The 24,349-nt window shown below is 40.5% G+C and overlaps 1 protein-coding gene and 1 long non-coding RNA gene across 2 annotated transcripts in view; one reads left to right on the top strand and one right to left on the bottom strand.

Moving 5' to 3' along the window:
• The window catches only part of SUSD5 (sushi domain containing 5), a 36,700-nt gene that overhangs the window by 11,398 nt on the left and 953 nt on the right, over positions 1-24,349 (bottom strand). Inside the window, exons 2-3 of the mRNA XM_065665428.1 lie at positions 16,966-17,143; positions 6,124-6,242 (exon numbers count right to left, since the gene is read on the bottom strand). Coding sequence (XP_065521500.1) covers positions 6,124-6,242; positions 16,966-17,143 — 297 coding nt within the window. The remainder of the gene's footprint in view (positions 1-6,123; positions 6,243-16,965; positions 17,144-24,349) is intronic.
• LOC136007555 (uncharacterized) lies at positions 614-23,999 on the top strand. The gene is made up of 5 exons (XR_010609750.1): positions 614-726; positions 1,272-1,374; positions 8,712-8,886; positions 9,494-9,690; positions 23,808-23,999. It is a non-coding gene; the product is annotated as an uncharacterized LOC136007555 (long non-coding RNA).

The raw sequence follows: 24,349 nt of genomic DNA, 5'->3' as shown, positions 1-24,349 counted from the left end.
ACACCCTAAAATAAATGGTGACGTGTGCTCTTCAACAACACCCAGGGGTAACACAGCTCTGCTCTCTGTGAGAATATAAAGAGCTAAATATTTCAGGGTATAAAAGCTAATGAGGTGTTTGAGAATATTTCTCCTGATAGCACTAAAAGCCAGGAAGCCAAAATTGCTATAAACAATAACAACTGATCTGAGTTTTCTGTTGCATGAAAGAAGTGCAGAGAAGGGGCAGACAGAAAACTGCTAAGGCCAGTGTAAACTGGATTTTAACTCTTTTTTTTCCAGGTTTGAGCAATCTTGGCTATTGTTAAAAAGGTGGGTCAAGATCTAAAGAACTTTTAAGCGTCGGGGTTTCTCTTCACTTAAAGGTCTTTCTCTCTTAGAGGTGCTTTTCAAGAGGTGTTTGTTATGTCCCCCTTTCCTCCAGATTTTTTACAGTCTCTTTTGGAATAGACATCTCTTGGTTACAGAAAAACCAAAACAACCAAACCAAGAAAACCTATAATGCAAGAACATGATTTTACTAAAAAACCCAATGGACAAAGTGTGCGGTGTTAGTACAAATAAACACTTCTGTATTCTTTCTCAAATCTGTGATTTTTCCCAGTGGTTTTAGAGCCCTTACTGACTGTGGAAGAAAAACCAACTGCTCCACTTGCCAAAGTAACTGAAGATTCAAACCCTGCTTTTGTCCAGATACAGAACAACCAAAAGTGAAAAGGCTAATAGGTAATAGCTCAGGGGTTCTCGTAATTACACGGGATGGGGAAACTTAGGGCCAGGTCTGTGTTCTGGCATTGATCTTTCCTGTTGAAACACTTGGCTTTGGTACAAAATTCTATTTACTTAGTTGGCTAAGCAAAGATTATGTTCCTTGGAAAGACTTTTGCTCGGGAGCTGAAAAAATGATCTCCAAGACTATGCTCCTAAACATGCAGAAGGAGAAACATCTTCAGAGAGCACACGTGCTACTTTGCTAAAGTCTGCTTTCAAGACAGCATCAGCACAAGATGTTAGAAACAACATTTCCATTGACACCAGTTCACATCCAGGGTTTTCCATGGGCAGTAGTTTTGACAGTAAAGCTTTTTTCCAATCTACTTGCTGCAAAAGCTCAGGCTTTCCTGCTTTTGCCCCAGGGACACTCTGCAAGATTCTTGTGAGTCCTGGCTGCAGTTTTTCCCATCATCTACTCACTTCAGACCCAGGCATAGGTAAATCCATGTTTATTTGGAAATATGATGTATTTATGTTGCCGGTTGTTTGCCTTGTAGTGAAATGAAAATCCTATGATAAACATCCCTGCTCTGTGAACGTCCTTTTGGATCAGGCTTTTGGAAATTGTCTGCTAGGTCTTGCTGACCGCTTCTCAGCCAGGTATGCTGAAAAACATCTGCCACTAATTGAAAGGATACGCTACCGAAGTCAAAGCTTTGAAGTCTGTTCTCCGTAATGTACACATACATATATATACTGTCTAACACCTTCAGAAGTTAGTGGGAGTTATGCACACACACACGCACTGACAGAAAAAACAAGCTCTTGAGGCTACACAAAGCTCGGTTTATGTACAGTCTTATGGAGGCTTGGCATCCAAGGAAGCGAGGAGCAGTTAGCAGCTAATGCCTTTCCTGTGAACTGGTGGGATGAATACAGATTGATGTGGATGAAAGGAGTAAAAAAAATATTGCTTCATGGTAGAGCATACTTCATTTATGTAGCTGCTTCTGTCAGTACAAATGGAAGCCATGTATCTGCTCGGAGGGAAGTCTTGATCCCAAAGCTGCATAGGATAATTATACATCAGAGGGTATTCTTATCTGCAAAGCCTTGCTTCTTAATCGTATGGCCAGAGGAAGCAGAACGGTAACAGTTAAATTAGTTAAATATGGCAAACACTTTCAGAAAGAACATTGTAACCTACCAGGAAAAGAAAGCTGAAGGGAGTTTTAGTGTAAAAGCTAGCACCAGACGTGGTAACAGAGAATTATGAGGTATTGAAAGAAAGATCTGACTGATGTGTGGATAGAAAGAAAAGCAGAGATTTCAAAGGTATTAATGGATGGACACTCTATGGGGAACTTTTGACTCTCTCATACGAGACTTTCTTAGGTCTCATCATTGCTGTACAGCATATTGAATGACAGCTTGGACAAACAGAAGTGAAAGCTGGTACCCTGCAAAGACATACTGAAGTTCCTGCATCCATTCTGTTGCTGTCCTCATCTGTGTAAGATGTAGAGGGTTTTTCTGGGCTGCAGCATCTTATGGCTCCTTGTCCTGCTGCAGTCTCAGTTGCTATGACAGTTCCTGCTCAGCCTTTTGCCAGACCTGTTCTTTTTGGTACAGGTACAGCAGTAACACTGGGGCAGCAGCTCATCAAACTGAGCTACTCCTGTGGACAGGCTTCAGGTTTTTGTCGGCAGCCTTTGTAGCAGGAGCTGGCAAAGCATGGGCTTGTTTGTAACAACAGCCTCTGCTCAGTGCTTTCTTTCCTTACTGCTGAAAAAGGCAAACTGAAATACGTACGTAAGCCATCAAACTTTGATGCGGGGCTGGAGCCAGCAGTCATTTAACAAAGTCTGATTTGCATTTACGCTCTACACACTACAAGTCACTGCCTGTTTAGTTTTTCTATGGTGGCAGCAAATCAAAGCCTTATGGAATAGAGATCTTACTTGTTGCCTGTAAATATCAGTGGGTCACTGAAAGAAAGAACCAGGAGAATGTGGGAGCTATTAACAGAGAGATCTTTCCTTTGTTGCATTTAAAAAGCAATAGAAGAAAGGGAACCAAGAGGATTATACACATATGAAGTTGAATGGCATGTGGTCTTACAAAAAAAAAAAAAAGAAGATTCATAGGGAAAATTCCAACTTTCTGTTTTTCTTGCTTTATCCCTTTTATACCTCAGGGCATTTTCTTATGAGCTTTGATAGAAAACAAATAATACACACTCTGTGTGCCAGATCTGACTTACTTGGTGATACTCAATTTTCAGAATAGGCAGAACCTAATGTATTTTTAGGTAATTTTTGCACTCAAGGCTAAGAGAGAAACTTTCTGATCTCAGCAGATCCTGGGCTGCTGTAGAATTTTCTTCCTGACCCTGATGTCTGCATAAAACAGTTGTTTACAAGAAACTGAGAAGACAAATGTCTCTGGACTGCAAAACCCATGGCTGTACTCACAGCATTCATTAAACGTTGCAGCTACATCTTTCCCTGTCAAACATAACTCTCACTACCAATTCCCTGTCAAGCGTAACTCTTAGCATCAAAGACTGCTGTGATTCATCTGTGGGTACAGAACAAAATCCATTTCAGAAGCACAAAAAAAGGTAGCTCCCTCTCTTTGGGATTCTTTGTAAGAGCCTTATTCTGTAAGCACACCCAGAGCTCTTGCTAGCATCTGACCACATCTGACCAGTGTCCTGGCTATTGAGGCACACCAAGGTATACGCTTAAGCAATTCAGCTGAACACATTAATGCGCTAAATGTTAATTGATTAAAGATTAATTATAAATCAAGGCCTATGAAGGGAGTTTTATGATGGTTTGTACTAGAAAATTCATGGCAGTTCAAGATGCCTTTCACACAACTCTAGGAACTAACTGTTCCAAGACAGAACTGAGAAGAGCTGCTATCATCAACTCAGTTTCTGAAGAAGACTGATCTGACTGTTCCCTCTGTCTGTCCTCAACGTGCCTGTTTGTCTCAGCCTTTGGCTGATCTCAGCCAAGTCTGACCAAGGCAAAGCTGCTGAGTGCCTGCTCATTTTGATGAGATTAAAACAGGAAAGAGCCACAGCTAGGCATCTTTTCCACTGGGATAGGCATAAGTAGGACTCAGCCCTTACCCATTCCCACAAGCAGAGCTGGCCAGGCAGGCAGCATTGCACACGGATGGACAAAGCAGCATATTTGTAGCTTTAAGGCAGCCCCAGCATGTGCGGCCCTCAGTCCAGCCAGCCATGCCCAGACCCAGCAAGGAGCTGAGGGGGCCCTGAAGGTGGGGAGATGATGGGTGGAGGGTAAGAAATACTGGAGAAAGAACCAGATTAATTTCATATAGGACTGCAGATTGTCGGTTGGATAAATATGCAAGAAATAAAAGGGCTTGCTGTTACTGTGAATGGGGACATAGGTATCAGTATAAGGAACCTGGGATTTACCACATTCGGCAGGGCAAACCAACTTGCTATTTGTACTTGATTTCAATACACAGGTCTTAACACTAATATATTACTGTGTTATAATTGAATTTGTATCAATTAAAAGCAATGTCCGCTTTGCTAAAAGAAAAAAGCATACTAGAGAGTTTCAAGTAAGAAACAACTCATTGATCATAACTTAGACATGTAGCCATTAGCCACATGTATAAAACAGCAAAGCAAGTGTGCTGTCTGAGGGTGTGATGCAGGGTTTGCTGCTGCTGCTTCTTACTGGATATTTACTTCCCAAAACTACAAGCAGCATCCCTGAGGTGGAGGGTGTTCTTTCAGTCAGCTGCTTTGTGCTGACTTGTGTTCCTGTATATTACAGTTGCACGTTAAAGCTGTTTCCTTCCTGGATTTTGCTCTTTTCATACCCGCTACAGTCTAGGCTCTGCCACACAACTTTGCTTTAGCCTTTCTGTTCAAACATTCATGATGCATCCACAGTTTTTTATACGTTCAAATCAGAGGGGACCTTATTGTTACCAGAAATGTTTCAGTGTGTAAGGACTATTTGGGGAGCGCATTGGCATGATCACCTCATTCTGTCATCAGGAAACTCCCTGTCTTGTACAAACGAAGTTGTTCAAAATGGTGTCTCCTTTGCAAATGATCCAGATTTTCCCCTGCCACAAGCGGTAACCAAACACAAAGGGCATGGACAATTCCTTTCCCAAGATCCAGCATCTACGTGTAAGCTCAGACGCAGCAGGTGGAGACAGGCAGGGGAGCACGAGGGCACAACGGGACAATAGTGGCCGGAGCAATGATTTCAGCATCCCACAGCTGTCCCACCCACTGCAAGGTTTTTCTCAAGGGGGGGGGATGATGACAGAAGAGAGATTTGAAGGAAGACAATGAGAGAGTTCTGCAGATGTTTACAGGGAGCTGCTCCTACATGTGAGGAGCTGCATGGAAGAAAACACAACGGTGCTTGTGTGACAGCACTAGCAACTGGGTGATGGAGCTGGCATCGCTCGTAGCAGCACGGAGCCTGGAGTTGATAGCATGAGGTTTACTTTAGAGGATGGTCAAACCCTGACGTTTTTGCATGACGGGGTGCACATCAAATAATGCATCACCTCTGCCGCATTTCACTTATATCATATTTTCATTCCCACTGCTGCCACTGACTACCAGAATGCCATCCTGTGTGGTGAACTTACTGTTTCTCAGTAAATGCCATCTGCTTGCCCCTGCTTTCCTTGGAAACGAGGTATGAAACTTTACTGCCAACAACAATCTGTTCCAGGGGTTCCCAAACTTTTTTACACAATCCTGCCTACCTGTAACAATTTACTTTTGGCCTTGAGAATCCATCTTTGCTTGTGGGTTCTGGCATTTGAATATTGAAATGTTTAAGCATCGATGTAAATTGGAAATAACTTGGTTTTCAGACTCATCCATGATATATCAGAGTCCCTTGTGGGCTGGTCTACACTTGTTAACAGAAAAAAAAACCCAAACCAAACCAAAACTGAAATGAAGACAATGAAGTTATTTGTATATACATGTTGTATACTGATAGGTATGCAACAGTGTGGTGTTTTGCAGTTGGGAGTCAGCTGAGTTACGTTCATTTACATGCTCAGTATGGGAGATGCTTCAGACATCTCTGTTACATCAGTGCCAGATATAGTCCTTTTCATAAAGTTCTATGAACACCAAAATGGGTTCTTCGAGATCAGGAGTGCTGTTTGAACTTGCTAAACTGCAGCAAAGACAACTGATAATGCAGTTTGTTTTCTGCAGCCAGTGTCTTTGCAGCAGTTGGCTCACTTAGTGGGTGACTATAAAGATGTATTCCTTGACATTCTCTCTTTGCTTCTCAGCAATAGAAAAATCTAAGGCAAAATCTGTTGCAAGACAGCGATGACTGTGCATTATTTCAATAGTATATCAGTGCTGACCTTCATCCTTTACACAAAAAGCATCATAATGGTCATTCACAAAGGGATCGGTTTCAATTTTAACATCAATGGCTTTCACGCTCTGCTGTTTGCTGCCCGTCTTTCTGCATATAATTGTCCTAAAATAAAGAAGAAGAAGAAAAAAAAGTAATCAGAAATCTTCTGGAGCTGTACATGCAGGTGACATTTGGAGATCTTTTATCACAGTAGTCAGGCTTCAGCCTCAGCTGAACTGTTTAAGAGCTGTCACAAAAGGCATGAGTGTGGGAAGAGCTATGAAAAACAGTAAAGGAGAATTAGAAGTAATTCAAAAAACGTCTGCTGGAGATAGTTCAAGGCATAGGAAGCAATAAAGTGTGTTTATCTTATCATGTTCTATGATTCTATATTCTCCAATACTTCTAAGCATCAGATGAAGACCCAGAGTATTTTAGGTGACATTCTGCTCTCACATTCCAGCAATACAAATTGCCACCAATGGCACCTGGATAAAACTGAATAAAACCCCTCAAGATTTGATCCAAAAGATTATAAATCATTAGCATTTTACATCAAAAGACCATTAAGTTTGCATATGGAACTGCTCAAAAGCTAACACAGGCAAGCTCAGAAAATTCATCTTGAGTTCTTGGAAGAAAAACTGCTAATTTTTTTTGACAGTAATTTCCAGCCTTTGTGTAAACTCCATTACTTCTGGTTTAGTGCTCAGCAATACCTAATCCATCCTGCTGCCCTTTGTAGGCTTGAACAAAGGTAATAGATCTGCATTTCATTTTACAACTCCATAGATGCTAAACGTGAAGGAAGCGATTAGTAATTATGTCTTCTCTCAGCTGTGCTGGCTGCTTAAACCTAACAAATAGAAGACAGATTGTTGTAGAAAACACTGCTTTTACTGTTACACTGAAGGTTACAAAGGCTGGGAAAGCGAATTCAGCCCAAATTTTTGCAGCTGGATATTAACGGCATGGGGTTTATTTTTTGTGGACAGCAGGTTTGTAGAAGCATTGCAGGGTCAGCTATTCTAGTGAAAGCAAGACAAAAAGGCTTTCTACAGAGGAATCCTTCCAGTGGAAGAAATCTATCATTGTGCATTGTGCAATGGCTGAGCTAATTTTGCCATCGGTTCCACACTCAGTTTGGGGAATAAAATAAATGTTGCCCATTCACTGACCATGGAAAAGATCCAGTGGAAGCCCAGTATTTGATCATGTACTTAAATACTGTGTCACAACTGATTTACACAAGTGGGCTGAATTATGTCCGTACAGACCATCTTCATTCTGGCATGTGTTAGCTTTTGAACAGTTAAATACACAACTTTCATGTTCTTTTAGTGTAAACAAACAAAAGCAACATGAAACAGGCCATATGATGGTGGTCGCGCGTATGTACCAGAATGGTTCCTACCACACTTCTGCTCTGGAAAACAATGCGATGACATCCACTACTGAAAGCTCTATGATTTCAAATTGTATGTTTCTTTTGTAAGGAAAACACCCCTTGATTTTTTTTTGGGGGGTTGATTGATTGAAGAACAGTATTGTCCATACAGGTTTAAAATTGAGTCCTTTCAGAATTTAATGTGTTTAAAGCCCGAGTCCTCTAAGTCAGTAGTAATCGGGCGCCTGGACAAAAGTGACTTGATCGGATCAGTTCAGATGACTGGGAGAATCAGACCATCAAGTAGAAAGGTTTGTATGTATTCTCGTATCATTGCACTAGGTCTTACAGAGCTAAGTGAATGAAACAGCTTTGCCTCCTTTCAAAAAGTTACTAACCAACTTTAATCTTGCCAGTTACTCACTTAGGCACTTGGATCAGTTATGCCTTGCAGGACTGAGTAGACACATACTGACAGGTCTTTAAAACTCCATGCCTTCCGTCTGTAATTGTGTACTGAAGACTTCAGTCTCTTTTAAGAAACAAGTAACAGAGACTGTTCCCATCATGTAATTCTGCTCTCTGAAAATCAGCCCACATTCCCTCCTGTGCTCAGTCAAGGGAGCCACTTCTGAAAATCCTATAATGAATTTTCTGATTTCTAATTGGAATTTCTACACAATACATTTTGCTTCTCTCCAAAGCAGTGTCATTTCTATATCATTTCTTCAGTAAGCTAAAAAAGTTATCTGTGGGCGATGCATCTTTAGGATAGTCAGGTCATCTCCAAAACAGGATACGTAGCTCACATGTATGATTGTGTATCTGAAAAGCAAGTCTTTTTTACTTTTTTTATCCCAAGTATTACAAGTTTGTAATTGATGGGATATACTGATCAGTGTATTAATTTTAAGAGCATTTTTTAGCTGCTATCCAGTGAGACCAAACTTACATAGAATCATAGAATAGTTAGGGTTGAAAAGGACCTTAAGATCATCCAGTTCCAACCCCCTGCCAAATATAGGTTTGTCTTACATACAATTTTATCATTACACATAAATAAAGGCTGTAAATGACATTAAGAGTTTTAAAATGTATTTCTCACTAAACCAAGTCTCCTGTGATGAGAGAAATCCTGCCTTGTACACATATAAATAATAGAAAAATATAGTCTATTTAACGTCTCTCATTCCTCTTTTTGTCAGTGGTTTCCTACTGCAAGCTCAGTCTTGCAAGCTTTAAACATCTTCAGGAAGCTGTTACTACTGTGGCTGAAAGGAGCTTCAAGAGTCCTCAGCATTTCTGACTAGTGGGTGTAAGGATCAGACCTGCAATGGCATTGGCATAGGAATAATCTCTTTGCAGTCACTAGCACTCCAGGTATGACTGAAAATATACAATAATAGTCTCTTTTCTTTGAGTTCTTGGGGGGTGGGGTGTATAGGTTTCCCTAAATCCTAAAATGCTAGGTTTTCGTCTGTAATTACAGAGTAAATACATAGGTAGAGCTTTGTCTCAGTTCTAACATTCTTTCTTACATTTTTCATTTGAGGACTGGAAGAAGGCTATCAGTTCAGAACTCAACATATCTGAACATCTCTTCAGCAGCAATGTTGCCATGCTGAAATAAGAAAGAAAACATCACATATTTTTCCTGCTCTTTCTAGCACCCTCCTGAGCATTTGGGGAAATAACATTGCCTGGTTTGTTTCTTTCCTATCTTGAATAGTTGCACTGGGGCATGCATCATAGTTGAGAATGACACAAACTCTGTATTTTTCTTAGGGATATACCCACCTACCCAGTCATTTAGAAGAATGTAGTCATGCAGAGAATTTTATTCCTGTTGTGGTTGCTTTCGTGTAAGAATTGAACTTAAACAGACTTGCTCATTACTCACCATACATTGTGATGCTTAGAGCAGCATAATGCATGATTTTGTACCCTGTATTTAAGAAACGGATGCAATTTCATTTTTTCTTCTAAGGAGATCTCTTATGAAAGTAGACCTGCTCAGAAGAAGCATACCGAGTTCAGACTGCAAGTCATCCATAATAATCCTCTATATTTAATACATATCTGCATGAAACATGAAACGTCCATGCATCCTGGAAAATGACTCTTCCACAGCCATGAACTCACAATCTCGGCACAGAAATCAGACATACTATCACTACAGACTGTGTAAGTACCATATACTATCATTAAGGTAAAAATATAGCGGGGAAAGGAGGGGTTTTAGTGGTGCTGACAACAGCCACTGCTCTCTGATGGAAAAGGGGAGGGTGTCTGATGGTGGCTCCTTTGGTTCCTTGAAAAACCAAGCCAAAAAGTACTGAGAATCTTCTCAGTCCACTGCCACTCAGCCTAGGAGAACAACCTGCTCCATGATGCCTCCTCTCCTCTCACATGAGTAAACACAGAGCACTATGTTGAACCTCAGCTTAATTCCTGCTGTATGATATGACTCATCCAACTAAGGACAATTAACAGTCCTTTTGTACCTACCCCAAAAGAAAGATCAAAGGTTAGTGATACTGATCATTGTTTTCCTGTGCCATGGCTCACATATTGCATTGATCGTGTTCACACACGATGAGCAAATGTAATATATAGCGCAACAAGGTACAAACCAGACTTCCCAGGAGCCTTCAACTTACCCTTGCACTGGTTAAATTTTTTCTAATATATTATATAACCAATGAGTAATTGGTATATTTTGTACTTCTAATTCTTCCGTTCAAAGGAGGAAATAGCAGAAAAGCTGGCAGGAATAGCATTCATTTCACAATATGCCATAATATGCCATTATGTAATATATATTATTAAATATATCATAACGATATATCAAGCCATGGTAATGCTCCCTAATTTTATATATTGCATATGTGCATGTATAATAAAGATACATATACTAAACACACAATATATATATAAAAATTATAATTTTGTTTGTAGTAGTATCCACTGGTACTTCTTCTTAAGATAATTATATAGCAATTTTATAATACTTGAAAACTTTCCTGTAAACCCAAGTTAAAACATATGGAGTTAACAGCTGAGTTTATGTGACATGGTGTGATCCATCAGCACAGAAACCAGTATGTGGGACTGGGATGTTTTGTTGCCACTACTTTATCTGCCAGTTGATTGTAAGTTTTGTAGTCTGAGTCGATAAATACACTGAGTCAGAGTGGTCTTATGACATTTATTCATAGCAGTAGGAACTTGCATATGAATATATTCAACTCAGAACATCATCAACAATGTGTTATCTGAGGCACTGTGAAAGTCTGGTTCACAACATAATATAACAAACCTTCCCCTAGTTAGAAAGGTAAAAGCTTCATCACTTTTCTTAGTCACGATAAATCTTTAGCATCCTATGCTGATTTTTTTCCTGCTTTACCACTTGTGTTTCAGTAACTAGGTAAGAGAAAAAGAAAGCAGGAGTCTGGAAGCCAAACGGGAGGATTTTTATTCTTAGTCTTTCCCTTCCGTAGTTTGGGAAACTGCAAATTATAAAGCTGGCTCTGATGAGGAAAAACATATAAATGACATGTTCACAATCACCAAAGGGAAGAAAATTTCCCCTAAAAAGTCATGAAGGGGAGTACAGGTGAGCTTTGGAAAGTCCATTGACTGGGAACTATAGAGGCCAATTTTGGCTGGATGTGACCCAAAGAAAGCAGCTGCTAAGTGTGACATGAAGACATTCCAACAGCAATACTGCCACTGGAAATGTCAAAAGGAGGTCTTACCAAGGCAGAACCAATATCCTTTAGAGTCTTAAAAATATACACCAAAATGCAGCCTTTTGTGCTTAAAATTTTACATATGACTACTGAAATAGTAAGGCCTCTGTTCATTAAATAAATATATCCCATTCATGCAGATTTTCATACTGTAGCCTAGTATGGAAGATTTTATATAGCCATCTTAATATTGCTATGTACATATAATTTGGGCATTCTTAGTTCTTGTAGAGGAGAATCGTGTTGCTTCCTGGCCTGGACTAGTTGGGTGCTCAAAGACATGTCAAGTGTCACTAGAAAGTTGGTTTTATTTTATGGGCTTCAGTTTAATCTATGGCTTTCGTCAGAGATGTTACTGGTTAGTTACCAAAGGCTTAATAAAACCCCCAAAATATTTGCCAAATGCTATTAGTTACGAAGAAACTCAATTCTTAGACAAAAGGCTTTCAGATAGAACAAAACAGAGAGATTCTTTAAAAAGGACAAAATATGTGGAGTTCTTTGGACAATTAGAAAATAAACCTCATTAGAACTAACTGGCAAGTTAAAATCCTGGCATTAGTCACTCCTGTGCACGTGCTAAGAGTAAGTCTTTCTTAACCCCTTTCTGTCTTAATTTTGTGAGGCTAAACAAAGTGATCACCTTCAATCATTGCTGATGAGAGAGGAGCTTTCTTGGACTAACCCTAGTCTGAACTCATACCCCCTGAGCTTGGATGCCCAGAATTACATTGTACTGGTGCAGGAGGTGTCTCATCAGTGTGTTGTTCAAGTCCTTCAGTACTGCCTCTCTCTCCTGGAAGAGGTGCTGGATGTCTGCCTTTTCCAACTAAACTGCTAGTTTAAGGAAGAAATTCCTATTAGTATATATAATACTTTGTGTTCTTATTCCTGTTAGTATATATATAATACTTCATATAATACTGTTACATTGAGCCCCATTTCTGTTATTCCATCTCTGAAGTCAGGCCTACCTTCCTGTTCAATACTGTGATTTTCCTTGGTCTTAACAATGAGTTCTAGTATCAACTAATTTCACTATCATACCCCTACATTTGTGCCACAGTTTGCCAAAGTTTTGCTAAAGCCCTCAAAGGTTGTTAAAAAAACCCTCTCCCAGTAAAAATACAATTTGAAAGTATGAGTCCCAGCTAAGTAAATGGCTACTCTGCAGTTTACAGATGGTGTTTTGGGTGCTTGTCCTAGAAAATACATCAGAAATGTATTTTCAGTTCTTGGGTTGTCTGTTTCACAAGGGCCATGGCTGTCATACTTTGCCCATGCTGTCCTCCCAGGCTGTGCCAAGTCAAGATTCACATCCCCTGCAGATCTGATGCAAAGAGGGTCATGTCCACGTTGCTCAGTGATATCATTCCTTGGAGCAAACTGGCCATGTCTGTACACTAAATTCAAGTCTCTTGACTGACCTTCATGTGGAAACCCATGTTCCTGAAACACTTTGGGCTTTTTTCTGTATGAGACTTTCTGCAGCGATTGACAAGAACCAGTGAGAAGGCAAAGTCATCTTCTAGCAGAGCATGGCACTGTGTGTGGTCTGTGGGACTGGAGCTTGTGACGTGAAGGCATTTCAGAGTGCAAGACCTCCTCAGACATTTTAGCATTTTGAATTGGACCATGTCCTGTTAACTGTGTCTGGATTTTTCTCTTGAAGGGAATTAATTGACTTACCTCACACACATGTCTGGGAGCAAATTCATATGCATTATCATCAGGCAGCAGACCACAGCCTTGATATAAAACAGAGAACTCGCCAAACTGACGTGTCATTAGGACTGCTTCTCTGCAAGTAAGCAAGTGGGCCTGTTATAGCATGTACACCTGGACAGGTTTCATGGGGGCCACAAATCCAAGGGTTTGCACACACAGATGAGAGGACTGGCAAGGGTTAGTGACTTGGATTGCTGTTTCCTTGGATATTCTTTGGATTCATTCCTTGGATATTTCTGTTTTCTTTCCCAAGAAATGTGCTGTTATTACCCTACTGCCAGGTGCTGGGCAAGTCCCACGCAGTAAGCAGAAAAAGAAATAGGTAGTCTTGTGAGATGTCATTTCTGAATCTTATTATTACATTTCCCACTGGTGTCATCTGCAGTGAGGGCCCTGTTGTGTTTGACACTGTAGAAGCATTCAATAGGATTCGGTGCAAAACCTAAAGAACTAACAAAAGGAAGGAAAAATAAAGATGAAGTAATTTTCCTAGCAGCAAACATCTGGTCTGTGGTCAGCCAAGAAAAGAACTCCAGTCTTCTGACTCCCACAGCAAGGCTTATTCTAGCTGACTGCTTGCTTACTCCAGAGTTATTCCCTCCGAAATAAGTCCTCCAGGGACTGGGTAGGAACCAGCCCCGGGCAATTTCATACAAAGGAATGGGTTGACAGCCCTGCAGGAGGTCTGTCATAAAGTCTGTGCAGAGCTTCAAGTCCCTTATAGAAGGGATACATGACTTCATTCTTTTGTAGACAAATAAGCAGTGGGAAAAAGCTTTTCAGTCCTAGGAAAGTGATGGAGATTCCTAAATTTGCTATGACTATCTCAATACAAGCTGTTGATTACAGTTGTTGAATACAATTTCTAAAGCACATAGCTGCTTTCTAACATTCTGTGCACAGAATATTAAATCGTATGAAAAATGGGGTCATGTTCACTTTGCAAAACTCAAAACCCCCAGAAATGAACAGAAGACCCTGTGAGATGTGCTGCCCAGTGCTGGAGGACTTGCACAAGGTTTTCCAGTACAACATCTGAATTCAAAAGATAGCAGAGAACTCTGCCACCTTTTTTCATTTAGATTCTGGCAAATCTCTTGCTGGTTTGACTGACTCACTTGTCTGACATGCAAATAAGTCCTAAGAATGTGATTTTTAGTATAAATAGCTGTTAGGGTTCATCTGACAAGCGAGACCTGCCTAATGACATTTCATTTCCTGGAATGTAACAATGTGTTATGCTTTATAAGTTACACGTCAGGACTGACTTGTAAATGGTGTTCTTCTGGGCTGCTGGAAGAAGTTATCCCTTATCCTCCTATCCCTATTGACTTGTCAGTGGCTCTTCTTTAAAAGTTCCCAAGCCCTTGGACCTGTCAGGGACCCCCTGGACAAACAGCCCTGAACCTTGAATTGGGTTGGTCTGAATGACTGGAAGTGGAAGACAAAGCCATCCCCTTACGCCTGTGAAAGAGGTTCTGTCCCAGGCTGCTCAAACCGCAAAACCTTCCAGTTTATTGTCTCTTTGGATTGGCTGGCAGGGTTCTAGTTATTTAAGCACCATATTTAAGTTGAACTGAATCATGTTTGTTGAGACCTGATGCTTGGGCTAGCCCAGTTTGCAGGGCCTGAAATGAGCTAGAGAGCTCAACATGAGCACCTCCACCAGCAGATTGCTGTCCACTTCCACCAGCAACACTCTCTGCAGAATGACGCTTTCTAACACCCTAACTATTAGCTGTGTCCTCAGCCTGTTCAATTCTAACTTAAAACAGAGAAGAGATAAGCACCTTTACCAGCTAAGGAGGCAACAGTGGGTCAGTAAGAAGTAGGTTGGAGTGAGCTGGGCGGCACAACCTCATTGGATCCAATAGAGGACGTCCCATTATAACCTCAAAATCTGCATACTTACAAATAGACCCATATTTACATACAAGTCATCAGAAATTTGACAGTCACCCAAACTGGGCTGGTTCTTCAGAACACATTCTCTTCTTTGCCCATATAAGAGGTATAGCCCAGAGCGCAGGCAGTATAAACATGGTCACACTGACTCAGTCCAACTAAGGCACAGTGATGTGTCAGGAGAAACTCTCACAAGTTTCCAGGCCCTGATTTGGCTGCAAAAATAGTGCAAGAACAGTGATGGACATATTTACTAGGAGTGGGATTGTACTTATTCACCAGGACCATAAAATAGCCATCATAAGCGAACAAATCACTGACTTGTGCTGGAAAACTGATCTAGGGGTAAAAAAGCCCTTACATCTCTGCTAGAGCTCTTGTTCAGTTTTAAGTCTTATGTCAGCAAATCTACAACACTATAATGAATTCGCTCACATAACTTGTTTTTGTTTACTTCTACTGCCAATGTCTAATCCCATTTTTCCTCAGGGGAAAGATTAGGATACTTTCCAGGCATCAAACAAATAAACCAAACTGCATTCTTCCTGAAATTTGGAACTCCTTTTATCATGTTCCCTCCTATTCATCTCCTTTCTGACGTACACGGTCCAAGAGGATATGGGGGAATACTAGACTAAAGCTCTGTGATCTGCACTGGATGCCAGTCAGCTGCTGGGAAGAATCCAAGGGTTTAGATTCAAGCTGAACAGTCCTAAACAGTTTTGGACCTGGCAGACATGGGGAGATCACTTCTCATTCACAGATGTGGAGATCCATCAACATAAATAACAACGGATGTGCCCAGGGAGAGTCCTTTGGTTTGGGAATAATTGTCACTACTTCTCTATCTTTCTGAGCTCGATTTCTGTGCGACTGGCTTAGGGAAAAACAACCTTAGGGTTTAGATCACCATCTTACACCCTGAGGGATTCCATGACGGTTTAATGACCAAAGGTATGTACAAATAAATGTTCAAATAGTTTTTCACCTGGGATAACCAAAAAAAAGGATCTCTGAAACTTGTTGGGTTTGCTTGGTGTTGTTTAAATATCACCTTTCATTAAGAGTAGCAATATTCTGTTGTTTGGAAACTTTATCACTAAAAATAATGCTTGCTTACATAACTGACAGCTGCCACAAAATCCAATCATACAGTGAAGTTCAGGAATTTGGAAAGAGTGTCTTGGTATCACCATTGAACACGGACAGAGATTAGATATTGCCCTCTAACTCACGGGAACTTGGTACAGCATCTCAAGGGAAAGAAAAGCTGTGGCTGGTAAGCCTTCTGAAGGAAAAATCCAAGAGAGAAGGGGCTTCAGATCTACTCATGTTTCTTCTGGGCAGTTCCTGTATGGTTCCAGCTTCAGTGACACAAGATATTCCTGCCAACCCTCAGCTCCTCCATTTGCTGTTTGTTTCATTTTTCATTTAATTTCCTGTGATTTGGTCTCTTTTGTCAAATCTGAAGCCTGTCAATGTGCTCCTGAGGCATGCTATGAAGATTTCAACTTCAGAAGAGACGAGCACCTCAACTAATACAGTTCAGCACATCGAGTGACGATATCAGTTCCCTGGTGTGCTTCCTCAACAACCTCTCTACCACGTGCATTATCACAGTCAAGTACATCTAAAGGCCTACCTATCTGAACATGCCTATTGCCTATTCAGACACGTGCAAATGCCTGAGACAGGATATGTGGTTTCCATGAGAAGCGCAGTTTGCTGAGCTTCTAATGGAGTAGGAAGTAACTGAGTGGGGGCACTGACACTAACTCCAGCACTGTGCCCTCAGCCTGCAGGCTCCTTTAGGGCTCAGCACCCCGCTGCAGGCCAGGTGAAAAGGAACCACAGCAACATAATTCAGAAAGAAAGAGGATGAGAAAATTGCTTCAGGTGTGTGAAATGTGTGACAGACTGATACATATTTGTGTCCCTGCAATATTAGCTGTACAAAATGGAATCTGTGGGGAGAGTGGCATATTTAGCTCTGTGGCATGGTGCTTGAACAGCCTGTGTTCAATAGTCTTAGTGAAGGAGGACTCAGGAAGGGTTAGGCTGTTGTCCTTACCCAGCAGAGCCACCGTCGAGCCATCCCGTGGAGCAGCCAGCGAAAGAACAGTCCAGAACAGCCCTTTTCAGTTCTTCTGCGGTTGCTAAGCGAGCATTCAGGTCAACGCAAGCTTTCTTAGCTTCAGCTAAATCCAGACCCCGAGAGTTGTTCTTGGACTCAAGTGCAAACACTTTCCCTGCAGCACCAAGAAAGGACATGTCATGGCATTGTACCCATCTCATATTCAGCAGAAGTATTGCAAATTATTACCAAATGAAGTTTTTTGGCTTTTTACCGAGTTCATTTTAATGAGCATCCTACTTCTTGGAATGAATGATTTTATCAAGACTGTGCCTTTGTCTTAACTTTTCTTTTAGTTTTGTTCGACAGGAGAGTAAATATCGCTAAGCCCCTATTCTTCCCTACCTCATATGAGAAATTAGTCTTGCCTCTATAGGTCTGTGCTCAAGATCTGGAGAGAGAAAGCATGACACTACCTCATATGCACACATATAGTCAAAGCCAGAGCATCTCCTGTAGGCTATAACCCTGGAATTCATTACTAAGCATTTTACAGTTACATTTCTAACATCTGTAAATTAAGTACAAATCTAAAAGGCAGTATTGCAACGCAGGCTTTGTGTCAGAAACGGATTGATACCTATTCTCTAAAATCTAAATGATGTAATTCTATGGCAACTTGTTCCTAAATGACACCGCAAAGACCCTTTGTTTTCATATCCTTCTGGAAAGACAGATTTTGGTTTTTTCTTAATGGAGGGCTTTTTTGAATGAGCAGGAGAACGTATTTAGCAAAACTCTTTCTTGTGTTACTTGTATTTTTAGTTCAGTTTATTTTACTTTAACACAGAAAGCTGCAAGGGTGAAAGTTGGAGGTTTTGGCAAATGGGAACAGGGCAGTTGGGGTTTTGGCAGTGAAGCTTGAGAAGTTACTGGGTTATGGAATAAACACATTAGCTAGATGTCTCCAGAAAAGGAAATAAATACATAAAGTTTACAGTGCTGACACTTAAATGGCTGTATCTTCTTTCTGAAGGTAGCATCCCTCAGAATACCTTCCAAATTGCAAAGGTACAGATTGAGGTTGCTTGCAGGTACAGGAAGACAACTTTTAAACACTGTTCAGTCAGTAAATGCCTGGAAACACTTATGTCTTGTTTCAGAAGCAGATTAGTGGTAGTGGGTATATGAATGCATAGCTTCCAGCACATACCAAGTGTTCACTATGCAGCTAACTTAACACTCATAGGATATATTGACCAGTATCATGAATCCTTCAGCCTGATTCAGCCTGATTCTGTACCAAGTGCCACTCCTACCACGTATTATTCCAACAAATTCATAAATCTGAATCGAATCCTAAATACAGGGAACTGACACAGCTCTGTCCCTGACAGCTTTCTGCTCCCACCTGTGCACAGTTTAACCCACTCGCAGTCCTTACAGCCAAAAATGTGAAGTTTCTGTCAAGTTAACCTGTCATTTGCATTTACATTATCTGCTCAGCACATATTGGTCCTGAAGATTCCTACTTCAGTGGGAATTCTGTGCCATACAGTAGGAAGATGTCCTGGCTTGGGCAGATGGCAATTTAAATAAGCATTCAAGCAGTGATGAGAAGGGACAGAAATCCGGAGTGATTTTCTCAGGGAGTTAACAGTAGCTGAACAAGGAATTGCAACCTAGAAGCACAGATGGGTGTCCTGACCACAGGACTACATTGTCTCTTGATTCTCAATGATAAATAAACCCATGAACTGTAAGTAGGACAGGAGAGTTTACATAGAGCAGTGAATAAAAGCAAGCAAGGCTACTGTTTCCAAATCCATGAATAGATGGAGTAAAGTATGCATAGTGTAGGCAGAAAGATAAAACAAGCAGAAATATGATGGTTTTAAACAACCATTCTTAAGTTATGGAACAACTTTTGTGAAGGTAAGCAGGGATGAAGGGTAATGCTTTACTGAGGCTTTGTCCCATATAAGAACTTGTCCACACGTTCCACATTTCACCATTTGACTGTCAGGATTGAGATGCATCATCAAAGAGATATGGGGCAAGTTTGTGTAGCATCTGACTTCAGTCATAAATGTTACCTTGACATGGCAGTAACCCTGATTTTCCAGCTATCAGTATTTCAGATAGAAGACTTGAAAAAAGGAAAATCATTGATGATTGTGTTCCGTCTAGATATAGTTAGAAGAAATTAAGGTAATCATTTAGAGTTTGAACCAGTAAATAACAATTGCATTTTTAGGACATTTTAGCTAGCCAAGACAGGGTTGAGATTTCTTAACCACTGTTCTGTGTTTGCCAGCGCTTAAGATAAATTACCTTTCTACTAGAAACTACAAAGATACTGATTCAAAACAGAGTTTTGTCCTTCAAAAAGATACCTGGGATGTCCAAATTATGTAGACAAATGGGTTTTAGGGTAAGCTAGGAAGGACTTACTGGCTGGGAAAATTACAGTGGACTGCTTTATAGGAAATTCTGGTTAGCCAGAAGCGGATGATGAAGGCTGACCTGCTTACCAGAGCAACCTGAGAATCTTCTCCAAAGCTTTAGATGCTCAGTGGCTATCTGCCCAGTTATAAGATGTGTCATCTGATGTTGCCTAATTTCTTACTTAGAAAATACCAGTTCACTTATTGGACACTTGACCAATGGAATAGCTGGATCCCTGTATCCTGAGCTGTGTCACGTTACAGAGAGGCATTTACAGGGAAAAATAAAGGAGATGTGCTAGCACAGTAAAAGGAAAAACACAGAAGTACATCAAACCAGGAAATCCCTTTAAATAAATAACACTGTAACACTGGAACTGAATCTGCATCTTACAGTGGCATGGCTAGCATGCTTGAGATACTAATGTACTGAATTTTTCTCACTTTCCGTGACAAAAGCGCTGTCATTTTCAAGCTGGAGATCTAAGGATCCTTGTTAAATATTTGTGTAATTTTTATTACTGCTAGTTCTAATGAAAGGGTTTAAAAAAATATCATATACTTGATACCACAGTCATTTTGGGCACTGGGGTTGTGAAAAGTTCTTTCTAGCACATTATGCCCTTTCTCTCTAGCACATTATGGCAGTGTGGAGTAGTTGAAATCAGTTTTCTCTCTGAGATAGCATCAAGGAATGTATTGTCATTCTGTTTCAAATATGCAGTTTTAAAAAGGAGACTGTTCCATATTTCTGTAAGGCACAGGAGGAAGGATCATGTCTTTGTGCTTATTTGTGTGAAGAACGTAGTATGCCTTTGGTTGCGGTACCTTTGAAAAGCCACCGTGTTTGAGCTCCCTCCCAACTCTCCCTTTCTATCCCGTAACATGTTTCCCATAATGTGAGGATGGGGCAGGCGCTGGGGAAACTTGTTCCCAAAATGCTGTGCACTTTTCCGAAGCCTTCTTAAATAAAGCCAGTCCCTTTGGATTCAAGATCAAGCTAAAAATCCATGCAAAGTAGTCTCTCAGGAGACCTACTGCACATCTTGAGTTCAGCAGGTTCAGAGTGAAAAATGGCCTTGTTACAGTAAGTTTCTTCAGGTTTCCCTTTGAAAGCAGTGAAAAAGTTTTAACTTCCATGGTAAGACATGAAAGGCGAAACACAGTTCTTCCAACTGTTAATAAACAGCTGGATTCATAGCTCTGAAGAGAAATGCACACTTGAAATGAGTCTTTCTTTAATAAGTAGCCTGTATTGTATCTCTGGCCTCTACCACCGCCTGATCACTATTATTACAAGATATTTATTCTATTTTTATATCTTTTTATAAATATATATTTTACATATTTTAAATATTTTCATTATTGTTTGGCACTAAACCTTTGCAACCAAGCACTAGGGGAACATAGCTTTTACTTAACCCCAATATATTCTGATTCAAAACATACTCATAGAAGCACAGATCTCAGGGCTTCTAGGATGAATTTTTATCACCTTGTTTAATTCCTGCATAACCAGGCTGTAGATTTCCCCCAGTAACTCCACCATCGAGTCCAAAACCTCACGGTCGAACTAGAGCGTGTCATTTCAAAAGGCATCCAGTCATGATTCAGTGAGTCCAAGTAACGGAGAATTTACAGCACGCTTTGTAGCAACTGTTCCAATCGTTCATGCCTCTCACTCCGCCTTATTTCCAGTTTCAAATCCTGCAAAACTCAGCTTCTAACAACTGGACCTTTTGATGCTTTTGAGACTGAAGAGCTTTCCGCAATCAGATACATGGACACGCAAAAAAGGGACTCTTCAGGAATAAAAGCAGTGCAAGCCCTGTTTCTTCGTACTTTTAGGAGTCTTAGTGGAATTAGCAGAATTTTCTCCGTTACCAAGACAATGGAATTTGGCGAATTTATTCTACTACAGCAACAGAAACAACAAGAAATTCTCCTGCAGCATACGGGGACGGTTCAGAGCTCACTGAAATGAGTTCAAAGTTCTTCATGTCTTCAGCAAGATTTGCATCATGCTTGAAGAAACCTAGAACTGCATAGCCAAATACACTTTGAAATACAAATGTCTCCACAAGTAATATAAAATGAAAGCACTTTCAAAGGCACGGCCATTGTGATGGTCTCATGACATGATACTAGATCAAAGGACAGAACCTAATCAGTTCTATCTGAACTGATAGATAATAAATGTGGTGAAAGATGGGCAAATGAGGAGCCTAATTTATTTTTACTTAAATGTTAAAATCTTCAAATTGAGGTAAAAGAGAGCAGAGGAAGGGCAGCTCACTTCTGTACTTCAAGAGCAATATAATCTTCATTTCAATGGCTGGGTGTATCAAAAGCCTTGATTGTAATAGTAATTTCCAGTAAATCCCTACAATTACAAGCAGAGATTCGGGTGATTACCAGTTCTGCTGCTCATTCATGAATGTAGAGTTTATTCCTGTGAGAGACTAAAGTAATGATGTCATGTTCGATTCAAAGTACTTACAATATCACATCATGAGGAAAACAGCAAAACTGGGAGGTCACCTTTGAGCTCCTCCTCAGCTAAATGCAGTCTGACCTTGAACTTTAGTTTTACTTCGTGCTTTAGGATCAAATAGTTGGGATTGTTTACGTGTTTGTTTTTGCATCATAAAAGCATACATGCTATGTGCAGGTGGAAGCTTCCAGTGCTTACACACCTGCTGCTCAAATGCAAGTGTCCAGACAGAAGAAGTACACTTTTTTCTTCTTCCTTACAAGAAAAGGTGCGAAGCAAGCTGAAGGAAAGAGTATAGCAGGATTTTTTCCCTGTCTTTGACATCAGACATGTCTGGTTCTAGGTCAGAAGTATGTACCTCAGATCCTCACCTAATTGTGCCTAGCTTTCTGCATTCAGGAGCCTTCCATTTGCAGCCTCTGCAGTCACTCTACATGGTCACTACCACTTGACTGGCTTGACCTATACATCTACCATAGAACCCAAATTTAGGCAGCTGACCAACTCCACTTTGGAGCAACGAGTGAAGTTTGCAATTAGAACATTTATTCAAAGCAAGAGTGTCTTAATAAGGCAGATAAATGGCCATCATTCTCTCCTGACATGCTAAGTCTCAGAGCAAGTACTCTGCAGAAACATATGGTTCACACTTATGGGTATTTTAGCAGCTGTGAAAAGACAAAAGAGTGAGTCAAAAAGCACAAGAAGGAAGCAGAGATGATTCCTGTACAGGATACAAGAAGCTGCATCCTTGTTCTCCTGTTCCAGTGCAAATACAAAGGACTTAAAAAGCCTGCATTTGCATGGATATAATTGAGACCCATCACGATAACCTGTATTATCCTCCAGTAACTGCACTAACACTAATGGCACCCCATGGTATGTCAGAGCAGGAACAAGCCCTTGAGAAGCCTTCTCTCCATCTGACCCCAACCTAAATAGCTATAAGCAAGCACATTTCAATGGTAAAAACCTGCAAAACAAAACAAAGCCACCTTTTATTTCAGCATTTACCTTGGTCTTTCTGGAGTCTATCTGCACTACAGCAATATGTGCTGTGGCAAATAGTAGGCAAAAGAGATCAATTAAGCTTTGAGGCTTTACATCTTCACCAGACCTTGATGGTCTCCAGTTTCATTGCCTTCTCTCTGTCATTATTTGTGGGCGAGATGATAATAAAGTCAAGTCTTCCTTAGGGAAATACATTGCAATCAGCTTCAGAGGTTTGCCTCTAACAGGGGCCAGTCTGAATTTCACAGGGTTTTTACGAGGTGAATTCAAAATCCCTTCAGCAGATTGCAAACCAGCCAGTTTCAGTCAAAACTAACAAATACACACATACATGTGTCACTCGGGATGGTCCTTTGGCACTTAAGGCAGATTTGGATGGATTAGAGTAGCACAATTGTCTTTTCACCTACAACCTGAACAAATGAGAAGGTGGTTTCTTGTCTGGATCAGGCCAGAATCTGTTCTAAAAGAACACATTAGCCCTGTTTCATACTCTCAGATCTTAAACATGTAAAGTACACGTAGTGGTAAATTTTAAAGTTCACATAGTGTTCTCTTCTGTATCAATGTATAATAAGGCAGGTAGTTTATAGGACAGTGTTACAGCCGTCTGCTGGAATATTAATATTAGGAAAACGCACTGAAGAGCACGTTAATGAGGACTTGCACGTTTTTCACATTGATACTTAAAAGGTGAATGAAAATGGAGAGCACACTATTATAGTGAGGATCTACAACTGCAATATACTTCACAGGTTCTAACCCTTACTTATAATCGCTGTACCATGTGTGAATTCAATATGAGCAAACTGTTGAATGACAACTGAAAACTGTCACGAACTCTGACATAAGGCAATCTCCAACATACTTTTCCCTTTCTCTTTTAGAGGATGGCTGGTTAGGAGCCAAGAATATGCCATTAATCCTATAGAAGCAGTACAAATCAGTCTGTGCTCTTGAAAAGGTAAGGGAATTCTTCAGATGTAACATTATTAGCAAGAAAAATTACTTATTCCTGTCCTGTCCCTACCTATGATCTGTGGAGAGCACTCTTTCATGAGTATGCATTGCTTTTTAGTTCCTTTCAGAGGCATTTTGCTAGGGAAGGAGGATTTCCTAAGAGCAGAGCTGCAGTTTTGCCTCCTGCAACGCAGCACAGTTGCCCGACCCATTCATTTCCCTTTATTCTTAATGAAAAGTACTTTTCTTCAAATTTACAAGACTGTTGTGTTCTATAAAGGGTATTTTAAGCAAGGTGGTAGCAACATACAGGCGAGATTCACTTTCTCCCTTTCCTTTGCCGTACTTTCTCATCAGCTGACATAAATTTAGGTTAAAGAGGAAAAATATTCTGGGAACAAAAAGAAGAGCTTCTTTATTGCCCCGTAATGTTTAAGATCTCTGCAATAATGCAGCAGACACGGACGGT

The sequence above is a fragment of the Lathamus discolor genome, chromosome 2 (genome assembly GCF_037157495.1).
Source record: "Lathamus discolor isolate bLatDis1 chromosome 2, bLatDis1.hap1, whole genome shotgun sequence".
NCBI lineage: Eukaryota > Metazoa > Chordata > Aves > Psittaciformes > Psittacidae > Lathamus > Lathamus discolor.
Note: the sequence above shows the minus strand (reverse complement) of the source record. Positions and strands in the feature narration are given on the sequence as shown.